The 20,803-nt window shown below is 35.9% G+C and overlaps 1 protein-coding gene across 2 annotated transcripts in view; it reads right to left on the reverse strand.

Moving 5' to 3' along the window:
• The window catches only part of LOC110108019 (tRNA (guanine-N(7)-)-methyltransferase non-catalytic subunit wdr4), a 39,564-nt gene extending 19,145 nt beyond the window's left edge, over positions 1 to 20,419 (reverse strand). For both annotated transcript variants that reach the window (XM_020838506.2, XM_020838503.2), the window contains exons 1-7: positions 20,135 to 20,419; positions 16,036 to 16,200; positions 14,742 to 14,922; positions 4,572 to 4,628; positions 4,402 to 4,472; positions 2,262 to 2,340; positions 2,120 to 2,179 (exon numbers count right to left, since the gene is read on the reverse strand). In XM_020838506.2, coding sequence (XP_020694165.1) covers positions 2,120 to 2,179; positions 2,262 to 2,340; positions 4,402 to 4,472; positions 4,572 to 4,628; positions 14,742 to 14,922; positions 16,036 to 16,200; positions 20,135 to 20,265 — 744 coding nt within the window. In that variant the 5' untranslated portion in view covers positions 20,266 to 20,419. The remainder of the gene's footprint in view (positions 1 to 2,119; positions 2,180 to 2,261; positions 2,341 to 4,401; positions 4,473 to 4,571; positions 4,629 to 14,741; positions 14,923 to 16,035; positions 16,201 to 20,134) is intronic.
• Between the last annotated feature and the right edge of the window lie 384 nt (positions 20,420 to 20,803).

Raw genomic sequence — 20,803 nt, forward strand, 5'->3', positions numbered from 1 at the left:
AGTACTAAGTTCCAATACCGCTTGGTACCGAGTAGTACCGAGCAATACCGAGTTCCAATACCGAGCGGTACCGAGTTCCAATACCGAGTAGTACTAAGTTCCAATACCGCTTGGTACCGAGTAGTACCGAGCAATACCGAGTTCCAATATCGAGCGGTACCGAGTTCCAATACCGAGCAGTACCGAGTTCCAATACTGCTCGGTACCGAGTACCGAGCAACACCGAGTTCCAGTAACGTTCGGTACCAAGCGGTACCAAGTTTCGATACCGAGCCTATGATTAAGAAAACGAAGAACGATGAAGAAAACGAACCTACACTGCTCACGTCGCCTTCACTGTTCGCGTTGTCGAGCCGCTTCGTCGACGAAGGATGATCCTATCGACTTTAATGCTCGCGTCGTCAAGCCTCTTTGTCGACAAAGGATGATCTTGTTTGCTTCTATGCTCGCGTCATTGAGCTGCTCCTTCAACTATAACGAAGAAGATGAACGTGTGTGGAAACGAAAAATCTAGCTCTTTGAAATGTTGCTCCGTGTTTTGAGCGGAAACGGTGGAAAGTCGAAAAGAAAAGGGTAAATCGTGGCTCCGTGTTTTTTTTTTTAATAGGACACGCGTACGCGTGTCCAGTCAAATTTAAATAATATTTTAATCGGACACGGCAAGGCCGTATCCGACACGTATCCGTGCCGTATCGGAGGCGTATCCGTATCCGACACGTATCCGATACAGCACGCCTCGTAAATAGGAGTATCCGTGCAACATAGACTCATCCACATGAGCATCCACATCTTTGCAAAACAAAACTTAATTTTATGCTTTTCTTTTAATGGCTAACATTTTGCACTATAAAGCATTATAGGTCTCACCACTATATTATAAAATCTACCCTTAAGTTTGAGGGGTACTTTTCTATAGCATAACAGACCCAATACATTCCTCCACTTCAACCATCAAATTTGAATTCTACTAATAATATCCCCATCTATTTCACCATTACTTTGAACAATAGACTCGATATATCTAAAACATGTACTCTTTTTAATGACTTGATAGTTCAAACTTACAATCCCCCACTCCATATGTTCGGTTTTAGATCTACTCAAACAAAAATCTTTAGACTCTAAAGTTGCCCTCCATAATTCAAATTTTCCTTCAACTCCCTCTCTACTCTTATCAACTAAAAAAAATGATAAATGATGATTGAATGCAATTTAGTTTCTCAGAAATAGGAGTTGGATGCTCTTCTCTCTTCCTTCACCATCTCTTGTCTCTCCCTCTTGATTCTCTCCAGTTAGCACCCATTCTTTCTCGTTTTTTCTCCCGTTCTGCCACATTATATGACACTGTATCAACGAGAGGTCTATAAAAATTTAAGGAAAATTATGTTTTCCATGACTTCGTATCAAACTGGAGGCTATTTTTTCAACATTTTTTCAATAAACCTTTCTTCCTATATATTATAGCCACTTTTTCTAATGCTGAAGCTCAATTTGATGAAATAACATGTAAATCAAATATATTAGTGTGCTAAAGGAAAATCCGTTTTAGCATTCATTTGCCGCAAAAGATTCATGTTTCTATCTAAAAGAGATGAGGATAGTTAACTCTGCTAACGTAATGCAGCATGAGAAGAAAAAACCATCATGAGGGGGTAAACAACACAAAATTGGCTAGGAACAAGGTACCGATCTTTTTAATGAAGGCTTTACAAGCAGAGACGTAAAAGGACAGTTGTTCTACATGAAGTAAAAGCTCATCAGCCAATAGGCTTATAATTTGACCCTGGCTGAAATATCAAGATGCTAGTCAACAAAATAGTTCATCATTCTGCTCTGATTTGTATTTCATTCTAGCGATACTTTTAACCGTAAAGTGAACCTGGCCCAACAGCCTGCATTCACTTTGCATGCATCCTTATCCTGTGAAATCGAAGGGCTCCATGGCACCAGCATGGCACCCCCCCCCCCCCAAAAAAAAAGGTGCATGGCACTCTCCCTATTTTAATTAAACCATCTCTAAAAAGTGGACACCAAATAATTATGTAGATTTGTTTGTGCAGTGCCGCAACAATCATCTGAAATATTATTTACTGCAAAAAAAAAAAAACAGTAATTTTACCTTTTCTCCAACATCACAAGTATCAAGGAGTTGTCCAGAAACATGGTCCCAAAGCCTAACCTGCAGAAACGAATCATACCCTATCTTGAGAAAAGATATAATAAATAGACAAACTTCACACTAGCAATTTTATTGTACATACGGTTGCATCACCACTTCCAGATAAGAGGAAACTCTGATGGCAATCTGGGGGACATATGAAAGTAAGGCAAGAGACAAAGCTGTGAACAGAGCATGATGACCATGAATCAGTATCCACAACATTTAATGATATCTTTGTAGAAAGCAATGATATGAGAAATCAGTAAATTGGCACTTCCACTATAATCTATTATGTGTTGTTCCACTGCAGTTATACACAACCTAACTACACGTTCAAGAAAGTTTCCAACAACAACAACAACAAAAACATCAAGCCTTTATCCCACTATATGGGATCAGCTACATGAATTATTTTTTTCTCCATTGTGTCCTGTTAAGCGTCAAATTCTCATTTAAATATAATAAAAAAAGATATTTCTGATACTTTCTAACCAAATCTTTTTAGGTATATATCTATCTTTCTTAATATAGGTCAAATCTAATACATCTATTCTCCTAATCGGATCATTAGAAAGCTGACATTTTATGTGACCAAACCATCTAAGGCTATTCTTGCTAATCTTATCTGCCACCGAAGCTATTCCAACATTTTTACGGATACTTATTTCGTATTCTATCTCTCATCCACCCAAGCATCCTCATTTCTCAACACTTAACTTAATTTTATGCTTCTCTTTTAATGAAGCATTTAGTGATAGATTATCCAGATCCTCCTTATTTTGCGGCCAAGGTTTCAGTTTTGATCTCATATATTTTGGTCACACCACAAACATCTGAATATGTTTGATTTAACATATCCCATATCTTCTTTGTTAAATGAAAGAACATGCATGCGTCACTTATTTCAAGAACCAAGAAGTTCCATAATTAGGACATCACACATAATCATGTTCATCGCAAGCATTATGCAACTCACATTCGTCTGTTGGTTGGGAGCTTTGGCTTTCAACTAGGAGGTTTTGGGTTCAAATCTAGCATATGTGATATGTGTGTGAGTTTGCCTTAATTGGCCTAAATGTCCCAAAAAAAATTGTTCATTGCAAGCATTTAACATGAGATCATCTTCTGAGATTCAGTGCAAGTTGAAACCACTTAAGGTAATTTATTTCATTTAAATGATATTTTGAATGGATGTTTTGTGATTCTCCTACTGGATTTGGATTGTTGGACTCAATTTAAAATGAACCTAAGACTAAGGAAACATGATAAAATTAAGGGAGTAATTGGTTGCAATAAGAATATAAATAAGACTGCAATGATGACAGCTATATATATGAAAATATAAAGAGGAACGAAAAAATAATAATTGCAATGATGAATGCTTGTGAAATCTAGAAAATGCAATGATGAAAACTGCAGCTTATGAAAAATTCTAAGAAAAATAAGCCTAAATCTCTGATAGCATAACAAGAATAAGAGAGAATTAGTTGAATTTTCATTTCATCATTTGCATTGAAATTCAGAACCTATGGTAGAAATATACACAATTTAGGGGCCAAAAAAATAACTACGAGAATAATTGCAAAAAGAAAAACCTCCGAATTTTCAATATACACAATATATCACCAAAAAAAAATACTGCAACTTAAATCATTGATAAATAACCTCAACAGTCCTCATGCAAAATGACTACTTTCTACCATACCTATGCATCCATGAATTTCAAAAATTATGTAAATGCCTACAAACATCATATAGGTCGCATATTATGCCATTATTCACGCTACAAAGGATCAAAGGGTTTCCTTCTATAGAGAAGGTATTTAATAGGTCTGCATATAACTACCAAAAAGTAATCACTAATTAAATGATACTGTTTTGTAAGAAATATCTCGGTATCAAACAAGTTATAGCGTATTATCAGCAAATTAATACTAAAAAGTTCCTGAAAACTCGATAAAATTATGATTAGCGGTTTATATTCACAATCTTCACCCAACACTTCAATGAAAAACTAATTGCATTAAAATTTCACTGATTTGGCCTGCATTAAAATATATGAAGTCTCTCTAGATTAGCTAATGTTAGGAGAATTCTGTTGAGCATATGCGTCTTACTTCGATGATTGCAGCCGCTTAAATAATCCAACTTTATATAACAATTCATTCAATGGAAAATAAAATTTTGATACAAATAAAGCCCCAAAGAATAAAATTGACAGATGTATTATTTCAACTCACTCTGTATGACCAAGGCAGAAATTTTGTATTTCATGAGCACCTTTTAGAGGTCCTTTTGGAAAAATAGTTATCTGCATAGAGATAGTCCAGGCAAAGCAACAAATAGCTCAAGAAAATGAAAAAGCTATCGGCCATAATGTATAGATTCAAAGAAAAACTAATCCAATTACCCGGATTTTGAAGTCTCGGTCCGCAGTGGCAATGAACTTTCCATCTGGAGAGAATTTCTGCATGTTTGAGGCAAAAAAAAAAAAGCCTTTAGACCTAAATGGCATCTAAAAACAAAATGAAAACCAAAATAAAGTTTGACTATTAATGTGAAACTTGAGCCAAACAAACATTAATTTCAAAAATTATAAGAGAAAAGAACTACGTATCAGCTAAAAATTACTTTTAAGAACGTATTTCAACTTTTGTCGCCTTAGATGGTTTGGTCACATAAAACGGCGGCCTTGCGATGACCCGGTTAGGAGAGTAGAGGTATTAGATTTTACTTATGTTAAGAAAGGTAGGGGTAGACCTAAAAAGACTTGGTTAGAAAATATTAGGAATGACCTTTCTTTATTAGATTTAAATGAGAATTTGACTTTTAATAGGACACAATGGAGAAAAAGGATTCATGTAGCCGACCCCACGTAGTGGGATAAAGGCTTGATGTTGTTGTTGTTTAACATATTTCAACTTCCATTACACTACATTTCTACCTTTTAGTACAATTTTTTTGATCATATGGTCTGCTAAAATTGTATTTGCTTAACTGAAATATAGGATTCAGGACCTTTTTTGAAATGAAGTATTTTTCTGAAATATATTAACAAAAATGTTCAAGTAGTCTTTGAGTTATATTACTCTTGTAGCACTAAACACAATGATAATCATGGAAGAAGGCTAACATTCAAAATATACTTGAGATTTGAACAACTTTGTCTATCGTACTCTTCCCGTGATTATCCAGATGGTTTTTCACACCCCACAGAAAGATGAACAAATTTTATGACATTTTCTCACTCCTGCTAGCACAGCAGAGCAAGAAGTACATCCACATATGTAACATTATTCTAATATTAAATATCTAGTATTTGGCAGTCTTCAAAGCAAGTGACCATACAAACAGCTCACACAATCTCAAATCAACTCACAAATATGATCTTAAAGGAGAAACCATCTCCAAAATTTATGCACAACCATTTAATATGCCAAATAAAATGTTAAAAAGGAAGGAATTAAAACGCTTTTCCTTTTCAATCAGCCGGAGTAAGATGTTCCATAATTACTACCATCCTTCATCAAATAGCAAGAAACCATTGACCATCACGCTAAAGTAAAAACTTGTTCAATTCAGCACAAACATTTCATGAATCAAGACAAATCTATAGTAGGAATCAGCGTAGTGATTCAACTACTATCTCATAAATCCTTACATTTCAAAGCACAACGGCAGTGGTGTGTCATCATCCATAGAAATGACCGTAACCTTTCCAATGAAACTTGCACTAATTTATAGTATTGTATGATTGAGACTAGCTTATCCAGAAGGTCCCCTTTGATGATTTTCTTGATTTGTTAGGCTGTTATTGCTTAAGTTCCAAAAGGTGGACTTACTGTTTCAAGTTTGAATATAAGCCTGAGGAACAAGTAGGTAACAAGGCTGCCTATTTGGCTTGTAAACTGAGTTCAAGTAGACTCTATACGATTACGAAAAGGTCTGATTATTAGATATATTCATAACAAGGCTCTCTAATATGCTTTCTAAGTATGAGTCCTTGGTCCGTAAGATTGTTAAGGTAAGAAAACATGTTGTCTTTACAATTCCAATGAGCTCCATTTTAAGCTCTAATTTTGACAAGGTAAATTGCAATTCTTGTGATAATCACAGAACAAAATTCAATTTTTAAATCCAATATCTTTGGCAATTTCAAGAACTCACATGTTTGATGTAATTTTACAATCTTAGACTCATTGAAAAATTAATAAAATTCTCTAAGGGGCTGTTTGGTTTGAAATAAAAGGGGTGTAAAGTATTTCAAATGATGGGGTTTGGAAAATATTAGTGTTTGGTTTGAAGTAAACCAAACGCAGTGTAAAGTTTTGGTGCATTTGGAATTCACCCTCTAGTTCATTTTTTTATATATTTGGAATTCCTCCGATTTGAATGATTTCAAATACACTAGAACTTCATTGTCTGCACCGACTACCACCACCATCGTCGCCAGTGACAGCCACCACTACCGGCAGCCATCTCTTCCCGTTGCCACTACAACCTCCGACGATCACCACCGCCCATCGCTTACACAGGACGTCGGTCACTACCATCGACCACCCTATCTTTCGATTTTATACTGCATTCATTTTACTTCAAGTCAAATAAAAAAAAAGTAATTCACTGCCTTTATTTTACTATCATCCAAACAACTCTAAAGTATTTCAAATACATTGCATTACTTTTACATTGCATTCATTTTTCAGCTAACCAAACAACACCTAACCTTTCGTGTTTTTTATTTTAAACTAATTTAAATAAGATAAATTATAGTGCTTGCGATAATCACGGGACATAACCATCTTGTAATATGATATTTTGTTGTTGTTTCAAGGAAAGCTCGTTCGTTTCTCACAAAAAACAGACGATCTTGGCTCTTTTGGAAAGATAACACTAGTATATATTTCTTTGCTTAGTCATTACCTTTTGATTGAGCTTTATTTAGTTTAATCCTGCCTTAGGATTAAATTATTTATGGTTTAGTCTTTCCTTTAAGACTAACACATTCCTAATCTAGTCATGCATTTTGGGCTAAGCTATTATTTGATATTGTCATACTATTTTGACTAAGTAAATTCTTTGTAAGATCATGCTCTTTTGCTCTTACTATCTCTACTTTAGAGGTCTTTCTTATAGGAATCATTTTTGAACTTACTCGTATCACATTTAGTTTAAGTTCTATCCTGGCTTAACCATATAACCTTAAGAAAGTAATTTTGTTGTTCAATACTATTATGTGGCTAAACACTTTTGATTTTGAATGTACATCTGTATCCATACCATTCCTTCAATCCTAAGTAGATTGACCCTACTTTGTCTGGCCCTATACTCTAGAAAATTTAGAATTCATCTTAAATGGCTGGAATATGAATAATTCTATCTTTCAAGTCTTTATACCACTCATATACACTTGAGTATTGAGCTTGATAGTTGATGATTTCAACTATTTACCCTCATAATAAGGGCAAATTATCATATGTATAATGTGAGTCGCCACATTATTAGGCGATTCTAATATATTTAATTTCAAACTTAGCCCGTGATAATGTAACTTGACCACCATTATTAGGTAACAAATCATCCAATAATGAGAATCTTTTTACCATAACCAGATATCAAAAGACTATTAAAAGAATACAATTAACCTAAGGCATGCCACCTTAATCAATTTTTCAAAATTAATCACATATTTAAACTACATATGACATTACTATTTAAAAAAAAATAAATGAATTCCAATCTTTTCGAAATGAAATAAAAACTTAATTTTTTAAATTTATCTTTTAAATTCAACCAAATGAGGTAGATAGTTCTATTTTTGTTGGATCCCTTGAGATGAGCTAATTTGGTAGCCTATCATAGTCTTAAATGTGACCCTTACTGCATTAAGACTATCGCACAAATTTTTGTGCTGTGAAAAGTCACCCCCTTAGTCGTCTAGCTTCTCTAGAGAGGATGTAGCTAGGTCAAAGTTTTGATAGAGAATCCTTTTATGCATGGCATTCAGCTTATTTGGTTGTTTGTGCTTAATTGTCTGTTCATGATTAGCACTGGACGTGTTTGGCTATTTTTCAACATTATGATAGTATTATTTTCCTTGAAAGTACCAAGCATACAATTTTTTTTTATGCAAGTATAAAAAATATTAAAATGTCATATCATGCATCATATGCAAATGTAGAAAAATAAACATAAGGCATGTCACCTTAATCAAATTTTCAAAATTAATAACATATTTAAACATGACATTACTATTTTGAAAAAAAAAATGATTTAAATATTTTCAATATTAATTAAAGCTTAATTTTTAAAATTAATCTTCTAAATTCAACCAAATTAAGTTGATAGGTCTTAATTTTACTGGATCCCTTGAGATGAGCTAATTTGATAGCCCATCACAGTAATATGTCTGACCCTTCCTACATCAAGGCTATTACACTCACTTATGTAATCTGATAGGTCACCCCTTATTCTTATAGCATAGGGAGGATGTAATTAGGTTAACGTTTTGATAGAGAATCCCTTTGACGCATGCAAAAAAGCTTATTGGGTTGTTTGAGCTCATTTGGTGTTCTTAATTGTTGTTTGTTATGTTGGGCTATTTCACTGCATCATGATATAAATATTTTTCTTACAAGTACCGGATGAATGGCTATTTTTTTTACTTTTATACGAGTGATCCATCAAAAATTTTAAAATGTCATCTTATGCATTATATGCCAAATGAATGTTATTTGTGATCTGCTCAATGTTTGAAATTACAAAATTGGGTATTGAAGTGTTTTCTTCTCGCAAGCCAAAGCATAAGCCCCAAGTCATTTTGAGGCGTAAATCTTTGATTTAAATCATTAAATTAATGATAAAATATGAAATAATAAGGAACATATTGATATTAAAGTAAGAACATAAAAAATTAAAATGAAATGATTAAAAGTCATGCAAGGCTACAAACAATGATAAATAAATAGATTCTCCCACTCCTAGTTCAACATAAATAAGTAGTTCAACATAATCCATGAATTTAAAAACTCCCCCACTCTCATCACTTATAAGATTTTTCACTAGAATTATTATTGTAATTATTGTTTTTCATCCTTCCTTATACTAAAAATAAATAAACGGGCTTCCAATAACAAGAGGAGAGGTACTAGATAAGAAGCGTCAATGGCACAGCAATGAAGGTGATGCAGTAAGATTGGGTGCATATGTGAGTGTCCCACGGCGTGCAGTAATGAGTTTGAGGTAGTGAGGTTTTTCTCAAAATTGATTTAATTTAAGTATAATAAATATTTTTAAGTTATATATCAAATTTATAAATTAAAATTTAAAATTACATAAATCCTAATTCTCAAGGCTTAAGCCTCTATAAAATTGCGTTAAAATTAGATTGAAACATGCATTGAGGTGCGCCTCACCCTAACTGAGGCATAAGTCTCATCTAGTAAGTGTGAGGCATAAGCCTCATTGCCTTTTTGTAACATGCATTGAGGCGAGCTTTGAGATTGGCCTCTAATTGCACAATTTTTTAGCAAGGAGTGCTAATTTTGTTTGATTTTTCCTATAGTTTTAATTGTGTTGTAATGGTTCCATTAGTACATTTACTTTTACTGTGCTTTTTAGTTTATGAAAGCTTTGTATATATAAAAAGATATATGGTTCTCAACCAAGTGTAAATCCAAATTCAAAAGTACCTAACCATTACCAATAAAATATGTTTTAAACTCAGTGACAATGATCACTAGCAGAAGAATCACCTATGCTGATACTTTGTTGGAAAAAGTTATTATTTTGTAGTTTTAGGTATTTGAGCATGCATCTAACGGCTCGATTTCTTTTTCTATTTTATTTAAGGGTATGTACAAGCAACATGCCCTGCTACAATGACCAATTCATATTTTTTGTAAGCCAACACAGCACACTATTTTATTCAATTCTACAGTTTATTTGAAGAACTCTGATGTGATGCCTTTTCATCTATTTATTATTTTGTGATTGTCTAGGCTAAAGACAATTTTGCAATAGGCTCCTTAAAACAAAGTTGTTGCTATCAAGGTTTTAAAAGGCGAAATCGGGAATCGAGACGTTTTTTTCTAAACGAGGCGAGGCGTAAGCCTCGAGGCGGATCGAGGCGTAAGCCTCAAAACGATTAAAATAAATTAATTTAAAATTATAAATAATGACAAAAAATAACAAAATATTATGTCAACTATGAATTTGAAGATTTGTTTTAAGATAATATTACTGGAATACAAGATTTAAAATAAACTCACTTAAAAATAAAACATCCCCTTAGGATCAAGACCCAAAGCAGGCTCGTCATCACTTTGATTGTCTTCAGAAGAATCTTCATAATTAATGTCAAAGTCATCCTCAAACTCTTCTTCACCTATAATATTTTTTCATTTATCTCCTATATCAGTTAATATTTCATTAGCTATAAAATGAAATAATAATAACATACAAAATAATTCATTATATTTAAGAATACCTTTGAATTTTTTTGAAGCTTCAATCTCACTTTGTTTCTTCCTTTTATATACTTGGGCAGTTGCTTCATTATCTTCTTCATTGACATGAGTTTCTCCTTCTACTTCAACTTCAGAAACATCAGCATTCTTAGGAGTAACCCATTCATCATCAGATTGTAACTCATCAACAAGCAAAGGATCAATTTCATTCTCAATATTTCCTTGATTCTGCAATTTGAGATATCTATCTTTTAATTTTTTGTTAAACATAACATAAACTAGTTTGTTCATTCGATCTGCCGCAAATCGATTTCTCCTCTTTGTATGAATTTGATTGAAAATGCTCCAATTACGCTCGCATGCAGAAGCCGAACACGTTAGGCTAAAAACTTTAACTGCAAAAGCTTTCAATTCAGGATACATCATCTCACAAAACTGAGCACCAACGTTCTACATTGAAGACAAACATTAATATTTTATGAATATTGGTTGAAGTAGAAGACTTGAACATAATATTAACATTAAAATTATAATTACTCAAACTATAAAATCACAAGTGAGATCCGTGTTTGTAGGCCTATGTTTTGATTCTGGAACCGATCAGGTCGGCTGGGGTCAAGGGCAGCCTGCCTGCGGGGGTTTTCCTGAGTGCGCAGCGCCCCTGGGCGGGGGTTTCCGATGGGCAGCGGCCCTCCGGAACAAGATATTATTGATTATAAGAGTAATTTTGAATTCTGCACATACGGCTAGTGTGGCATTGAAGCCGTGTACGAGTGCTACTAGTTACCGCTCAGTACCGAGCGTGATTCCGAGTATGCTATCCGCTTTACATTGATTAACCTGCTCAATACCGAGCGACAGGTACGAGCATGTACTGCTCGTACCGAGCATTGTACGTCATCGATTATATTACCGCTCAATACCGAGCGTTGTGTACCGAGGCATGTACTGCGCTGCAGTATCCCCCCCCGCACCCCCGGCAGCCCCCCCCGCCCCGCGGAGCATTGTACCGCCGTCATACCGAGCAATTGTACTTGCATTGTACGCTGGCTCAAATACGAGCGAATGTACTGGCTCAGGTACGCGAGCGTGGTACCGAGCATGTAACGCTCAGTATCGAGCGTGTACTGAGCATGTACTCCTCGGTACCGAGCATGTACTGAGCAGTACCGAGCATGTACAATCTGATGAAGCGAGACATGAAGAAAATAACGGGAAGAAAGATCGTTACCTAGCCGTGAAAAAAGAACCGAGGATTACAGGAAACTGGAGAAGAAGAAGCGAGACATGAAGCAAATGACTGGAAGATTACGGGAAGAAAGAGAAGAAGAAATAAATCATTAGCTTCGATCGCCTCCCGTTATGTTCGAACTCGACCGAACTGTGGTCGTCGAAGTCGACGGAGTTCGCCTTTCAGTTCTCACCCGAAGCAGAAGCAAGTATGTTACCCTAATACTCGACTCTTATACGACTCTCACCGCTCGGTTTATATACTTACAAATCGAAGCGGTACCTCGTTTCGCTTCGAGGCGTTACGAACCGAAGCCTACGCCCTGTGTGAAATAAGCGCACGCTCCGCCGAATCCAACGAGGCGTAAGCCTCAACGCGCAAATGCTTCGCCTCGCCTTGAGTCGCGTCTCAGTGCGTACGCCTCTTCCGCCTTTTTAATCGTTGGTTGCTATTCATTTAAGTAAATTGATAAATAAATAAAAATCAATTTTTCAAAAACAAAATCATAAAATTAGGCTCTCTCAAGTTAGTTTTTAAAAGAAAATTGCCCCCTTTACATCTCTGGATGTACAGAGTTGAGCTTGCCAGTGGTCAAAACTTCCACATGTTGATGCACTTTTATAATATGACCAATCAAGATGCATATAAAAGTGTCTCCACTTAAGAACTTATAACTTCCATATAAGTCATGTTTTCTTAAAATAGAGTTTTGGATGTACGCATAAATATTTAATACACCTAGGGATCATTTTAATACGGTAGGTAGTGGCAAACTGGCAATCATGAACTAATCAAGATTGTAATACTAGTTAAGTAGCTTTGTTGCATATAAATAGGCTATCTCATTCCCTTATTTTCATGGGCAATTTCTTACACATTTAGGATTTATAAGTCCTACATCTTTCCAACCTATCTCTTAGAATTCATCTAATTTATTTCATGGTTTGAGATCATGAGGCTAATCCTGAATGACGTCATTCATAGTTACTAATATAGAATCTCATGACTAAGTTGGATTAACTACCTTCACAATTACATCATTTCAAACTCGATAAGCTGGGATGATGAACCCACAAAGTCCTTCGATATTATTTCTATATTTTTTTGGACTTCTTACCACTACCCATTACCCTTTTAAGTCCATCATACTCCTTGAGATATTCATGATTCAAAGATTATTATAGCATATACTTTCCATGTAAAGAGACAATCATATCATTTGGTTATAATGATTCATCATTTGCCTTGTGGAATGATTAGATTTAATAGATAGTTCTATTAGGATAATAATCTTTGAATCATATCTTCAATTTGATAATTAAAACAGGCAAATCAAAATAAAGATATATTTCGTTTATCAATAGTATCTCTTGGAGGAGTTCTTAAGTGTTATTAATCTTAGGGAACCTAATCCCTTCAAAAAATTAAGAAACCTATATTATTTTGATTTGACATGGCTTGACTTGTTGATATGATTCCTTGGGATTATTTTACATGGGCTGAGAAAAAATTTTCAATCCTACTTCACTGAATCTCCTCACGTATCTCTTCTTGAGAAATCTCCTATATGAAAAAAACACCTTACCATCACATTTTTTCCCCATGACATACCTTCCATCCCCATCTCCTTCACAAGACTCCCCACTTCATAGTATACTAACACCCATGCTTAAGCCCTTTTATCCCTTACAACCAACAAAAATAATCCCCAAAATCATACAACTCTCAGCCACTATTCATACCCCATCACAACCACACTTCGGCTAACCTACATCCACATCAAAACTCTTCCCAAATCTCTGCAAACCTTCATGAACATCAACAAACAAGTCTTTTCCTCCTACCACCACCACCACACTAACTGAGGTATCTCACGAATAGTAGGACATCACTACATGCTAAGATGCCATTAATCAACAACCATAAATAGTGTTATTTGCATCTAATTGTTGGCCAACCACATGAATCATTGTTTGATTATCATTTTGACATTTTCTCTGCTAATTACAACCAAAAGTGACATTTGAGGTTTGATATGAGAGGATAGCGGTACAACTTTCATCATGCATTCTCAACTTAATATTCCAGGATGTTTTTCTCGCTGCTCCAATTCAGCCAGTCAATTTACAGTATAAAATACAACCACTACCTAATGGTCAATCTTGTTTTTAATATATTTCATTCTTATTTTATTTTGTACTGTCTGAAATCAATAGATACCATACTCTTTGGCTGGTGATTACATGACTCCATCTAGCTAATAATATTTATGCCCAGCACGGAATCTACACAGGACCTAGCTTTTTGTGTTCTCTTCTTTATGTTTCTAGCTTCAAATATTAAAGTAAACATTGATGCTTTTTTCAAGCTTCTATCCTAATTCAAGGCAAACCTTTAAGCTTTTGTTTATCATGACAACGTCTATAAGAAAAGCTAGATCTGGGTCTGAGAGCTACATTGCTAATTTGCATGCAGTACTCTTGCCTATGAGCTCAATATATTAGAAAATTGACCAAAAATGTTCATTCAACATCTGGCGTCCCTCAAATGATGAAGAGCCATATTGCACCCAATTCAAATCACACAGTCCTCAAGGCCCTTTAAAAATTCATGCATAAAGAAGATGACGTATTGAAAAATCACATGATGAATAGCTAATCTTTTAAGTGCCTGTTATCATACTCACAAGAACTAAGACACTATACAAAATTTGAAAGCAAAACTTTTCAGGACCAAAAAAAGGGTAAATCCAACTTAATACTCTGCTCCCTCCCACGAATTAAATGAAATAAGGTCAAGTTTCAATTTTTAGTACAAAGAAATAACATTGCTCTCGAAGTAGAGGTGAAATAGTACATTAGTTAGCAATGTAATTGCGCACCAGACTAGTAATGATGCTACAGTAATGGCCCAGAAGTGGAACAGCCTTTTTATCAACTGATGCTTGACCTTGATCATCTTCCTCCAATCTCTCTATCCAAACAACTCCAAACTTATCAGCAAAGGTAACGAACAACCCATCATGGCTTATTGCAACTGCACTCACACGTTTGTCAGAGCACCTGTAGAAATAAATTTGACTTGTTTAGTCATTACCTCACTATTATCTATTGAAAATGATTAAATAGGTTGAAAGGTTGTAGAGAAAATAGAAAAAGTTGTACGTATGACAACATAAATTAGTATGGAAACTATAAGGGATGCAGCGAGCAACAATTAGATGCAAATAACAACTTAGAACCAATAATTGTTACAATGAAAGATGACAGAAAAATTTGAGTTTGATAGGAAATGGATGTAATTTCAACAAAGCCAAAGAATGACACAAGAAATTTATGAAAAAGAACACACAAGAACTCTTTTTTTTTATTATTGAAAGAACTAACAAGATACAATTGGATCTACAATTGGATCTTCAATTGGAGAGGAAGATCCGGCTCTCCCAAATCTCTAGCCGCCGGCTAGAGCCTAAACACCCTAAGAACAATCTAATTTCAAAAAATTCAAAACATAATCTGAAATCACCCCATAGTTAGCCTTAAATAGGCTCCCATAACTCCCTCCCAAATCAGCCCCCTTTCCCTATATAAATCTCTCTCAGATTTAAATTCAAATTAGATTTATTTTCATAATTAATTCCCTTCCAATTGTAATTAAAACTTTCCTAAACAATCCCCCTTAATTCCTTCTTTTCCCTAAATAATTCCCTCTTAGATTTTGAATTCAAACTAGATCTCTTTCCCTAAATAATTCCCTCCCAAATGTAATTAATATTTTTCCTAAACAATTCCCCTTTGATTAAGAACCCTCCTAAATAGTTCCCTCTTAATTACGAAACTTCCTAATTCCCCCCAATCAAATCGGCCGGTCTATCTGAGTCTTCCATTCAACTTGGAGCATGAAACAGATAACCAAGATCATGGCATGACTTAAAAAAGGGACAAAATATGGCAACCCACTTAGTAGGTCAAGCAAAAATTTGAGTCTAACTTAAATGTTTTGACTTCATCACTAATAACTTTATCCTAAATAGTTGGCATCGACTTTATGTGCAAAAAAACTGCTATGTTCAACCACGCAGCAACTTCCTTAAGTACAACACAAACATTTAAAAGCAAGAAATACGTGATAGACTTGCGAAAGTGTGCATAAGCATGATAAAATAGCAGGCTTACACAGTTCTGATACAGTGCCAAGTATCTGTTCTCCAGATCTTCACCAGCTTATCATCACCAGCAGAAACAAAGAGTCTTCCATTTGCACCAAAGCAGATTGCCCTAATAGCATCAGAATGGCAAGGGCTATAGGCTTCATCAGTCAAAGTAACAGCACAATCCATCCTGTTTACAACAACAACAACAACAACATCAAGCCTTTATCCCACTACGTGGGGTCGGCTACATGAATCCTTTTACTCCATTGTGTCCTATTAAAAGCCAAATTCTCGTTTAAATCTAATAAAGAAATTTAAAAAATAAAAAAGTGAAATTTAATAAAAAAAATTACTTTTTTCACCTTATCTTAAAGAACAATGTTGGGCTTCCAACCTTTAGAAAATCTTATGAATCTCCTCTTTCATGGATCAGAATGATTAACCCTAGCTTATTATTTTTCTGCTCTTGAGCTCTACCCTTCATCAACATGTATAATTTTATTTCCAACATCCAAAATAATTCCAAGAAAAAATAACTATATACTTGAACATACCTATTCCACTAAATGAATAGAGTAAATAGGAGGAGAAACAGTATTTGATCCTCTTGTCAAAAACATTCAGTGTCCAAACTATGAAACATGAAGAAAAGGAAAATTTGGTTGGTACTAGATTTTTTTTTTTTTTTTTTGCTTGGTTGGATTTAATTAAAAATCAATATTGGTTTAAAACTTGCTGGGGCTGGAAAAATCATTATCTGATAAAGCATTATTTTGGAACTAAAAATGAATTTCAAAACACACAGAGGGAGTTGAACTAACTACAATTTTAGACATAAAAAATTTATTTTAAAAATCAAACAAATTCCAAATATAATAAATTTACTTGCAAAACAGTTGTCTCATCACAACGATTCCAATAATTCCAATAGCACCAATATCAAACAATCAAAAGAACCCGGGTCGCACCACCAAAGCAAACTACCACAAATTGGATTGAACTGACTAGTCCAACATGGTCAATCTCTTCTTTCACACACGAAGGGGAAGCCATATGCATAGTCGATTTCAAGTGTCAGCATGCCTATGGCTTTTGTATGGTGTTATTTGATTTCAGGTGTCGGCATGCCTACCACAAAAGATTTGGACTTCTAAAAGTTATCACGGTCTCCAAAAACCTTGTTCCAAGAGTCACTTGCGATTAATGATTGTTGTTGATGAACGAATATTAAGATATAAAAATTATGGCCTATCATCATCATTTTATAATGATCCAACATTTGATCCATAAACTTTCTAAAAATTATTGACATTAATTTGATCATTGGAATTTCAATCAACTCTTATAGATTCATATAGTTGAGATCTACAAAATGGTATGTTTTGCTAATTGATCGAAGACTTCATCGACAATGGCCAAAGTAAGACTACCATGTCGGCCTAACCCTAGCTAGAATAGGTCAATCAAATTAGGGGTGTCAAAATGGGTCAACGTGTCGGGTTTGGGTCCAACGGGTCAGATTTTTCAAATCAGGGTTCAAACGGGTCAACCCAAACCCGACCCATTTTTGCAAACGGGTCAGATTTTTCAACCCGAACCCGATCCGCTTGGGTTGTTGGGTTGACCCGACCCGACCCGTGAAGCCTCTTGCAAACGGGTCAAAAACATCCCGAGCGGGATGCGAGTGCAGGTCAAATCCTTGAAGAGAAACACAAAGGCGGCACCATTTAGAGTGGCTCATTTGGAGTGGTTGAAGAACTCTTCTCTTAGCAACGACGGTGGAGGCTCAAGCCCTCCTACCTCTACATCCAGGCGCGACAATGGAGGCTCAAGAACTTTTCTTCTCTTAGCAGCAGCGCAGAGCTACACCCCATAGTCCCTGTCATCCCCCATATTACCAAAGCCCATCCATACTAAAATTTAGTTTTCAACTCCAAGGCACTTACAGAACCCTTTATATTCTTTTTACTTAGAAGTAGCCTTACAAAGCAATGGAACATGTCTACTTGACTAAAAAAGACCGCTATGGGAATAGGAACATTACCTCGTCCTCCTGCTACTGAACGTTGAAGCTTATCTCTTCCTTCGAAAGCTGCAGCTCCTCTCCCTTAATCATGAGCTCTTCCAACCTCTTGAGTGCAACTTTGATTGCATTATCTGGTAGTTCCGCCCTTCTCTCATCTCGCTTTTGATCCGGAGAAGAAGATGATCCTTGCTCAAACGTCTTCTACGTCCAAATCAACAAGCAGGCGATTGCGATTGTCCAAAGAATGATCATCGGCGAGCTCGCTAATCTTCGAGCTTTTCAATTTGTTTTCTCCTCCCATGTCGATCCCCATCAGGCCATGACCTCTTCTTATCTTAGCAGCGGCGGCGACAGTTGAGGCTCAATTGAGACCGGCGGATTAGCGACTGTCTATGAAATCATCGGAGCAGGCGAGATCTAAAATATTTGGCACGGGTTGAGGCTCAGCTGAGACCGACAGAGCTACACCCCATCGCTGGATCACAAAGGCACGAAGCACAAAGGCAAAGATGACGAAGCAGGTCAAATTGGGTCAAAGTCGAGTTAACTGGTTGACCTGAACCTGACCCATTTTTTTCAAATGGGTCAAAAATTACAACCCAAACCCGACCCGTTTAACAAACGGGTTGACCCGAACTCGGATTTTTCAGGTCAGGTTCGGGTTATCGGGCCGGGTCAATAATTGACACCCCTAAATCAAACCATTCTAATGGCAATATTGTCCAATTACTTTTGTATTGAAGGTAGTAAAAATCTAATATATTCATTGATGATTAAAATAAGGGACATTTATTCTATAATTCCCTATAAAGATCATTAAACCCTTTGAAAATCTATAAATACAACTAAATTTTCTAATTTGGGAGTTGAGGCATTTGTATAGAATTTTGAATTTGAAACCACCACTAAATATTCTTGATAGTTATTTATTGAGTTATTGGACTATCATATATCGCCTCGCATGACGCCTTTTGGTCATATAGTCCCTCACACCAAAAAAAGATTATATATGCATTCATTACTCCCCCCCCCCCCCCCCCCCCCCTCCCCCCCCCCCCCCCAACCTTCCCCTTCAAAGGTGGAGTTGCATTGCACCACCTAATATCGCAGCCTTCACCTCCACGAGAAAGACCATTATGGTTGTCCACAACGAACTCCATGAACTTCCTACACTGCCTAGCTTGCTGCCACTAGGTTGTGCTATTCCTACCACTGAAAGAATTCCCTCAATCACCTCCACAACTTTCCAACATCACTTCGACCACATCCTAAGGACATGTCTCTTGCTCTAGGTGGATTGTCTTGATTTCCCCCAGTTACCTCCATAGTCTTCCTACACCACCTCAGCCACTATCTTTAGTCCAAGTCGCCTTCACCTCAAATCAATGGAACAAGCCGATCATCCATAATAACCTCCCTAAACTGCTTTTTCCATCACCTTTATAATGTTTTGACTTCACATCTAGGTGAAAGGCCAATTCAATCTCTCAATGACCTCCATAACCTTTCTACGCCACCTTATTTACCACCTTCAAATCTTTTTTCCTTAACCGCCAAGAGGATGACAAACACAGCCAACTTTGCCTCTCCAAAGAGGATTTTCCAGGTACTAAATCTTGTTCTGTCACCAATGCTGAGGACACAAGCAATAGACTACATTCATCTGCATTATACTAACACCATCTAGGAGTTCTGAGAAGGGTCCTATATAACTCATATCTAATACTAGAAGTTATTGTTTCAGCTGGACTAAACCCCTCAATTTTCTTCTTTCTGAATCTTCCAGATTAAACATGTGTCCCCGCTCACCTTTATCTCTTTTATGATGTGTGGGATGTCATTCAAAGTCAAACCAAACGTAATCTCTCTGTACAAACTCGACTTCTAGCAAGCAACAAAACTCTACAAACACCTTCAAAATCATCCAAATGCGATGATTTCTTCTTTTTTAATAGATAAAAGGAGTGAATTGAAATCATTAATTTACACCTTCAAACAATCAAATGAGCCCCAAGAACTTCGAAAAAGGAATGATATTTTAGTTAGCTGCACTGCAAACCTAAAATTGCATGCTGGTAACAAAAAGAAAACTTACTCAAAATCAAATACTCTGAGTTCATATCCGAGCGCAAGCGCGATGGATCGCTCAAGAGGATGCACTGCGATTAATGCCGGAGCGGCCTCCGCCTCTCTGTTAATCTCTCCGGTATGAACTTCCTCTTCCATCCCCTCCTCCAACAATTCGAACCGATAGAAAAGGAAAAGTCTTGCTAGGGTTTCTAGGTTTTCTGAAGAAAAACTGGAAGGGATGTAGCTTCAGGCCCATTAGTCAGGGAGCGCGCCACTGCAGGGGCTTTTGGAAGCGTTATTGAGCCAATCGACCCATACACAACTCTCCTTGTTTATTGGTTGAGAGCTTAGGCTTCCAACAAGAGGTTCAGGGTTCGAGTCTATGTGTATGCGTTGTATGTGTGAGTTTGCTTTAAATGACCTAAATGTCCCAAAAAAAAAAGCCAATCGACCCATTGCGCAGAACTTCAATTCAGAATAGGAGAATTATTTGAATTTGTTGATTATTTGCTCAGTAAATAAATAAATACTCATAAAATTCTTCATTATATTCAGCAAATAATTAATAAATACTCATAATAATTAAATATTTGCTGAGTATTTATTGAATATTTGTAATACACAAGGCTCAACTTGGCCTATTGGTTGAGAGCTTAGGCTTCCAACTAAGAGGTCTTGGGTTCGAGTCTTTGTG

This window comes from Dendrobium catenatum, unplaced genomic scaffold, assembly GCF_001605985.2.
Source record: "Dendrobium catenatum unplaced genomic scaffold, ASM160598v2 fragScaff_scaffold_1347, whole genome shotgun sequence".
Taxonomy (NCBI): domain Eukaryota; kingdom Viridiplantae; phylum Streptophyta; class Magnoliopsida; order Asparagales; family Orchidaceae; genus Dendrobium; species Dendrobium catenatum.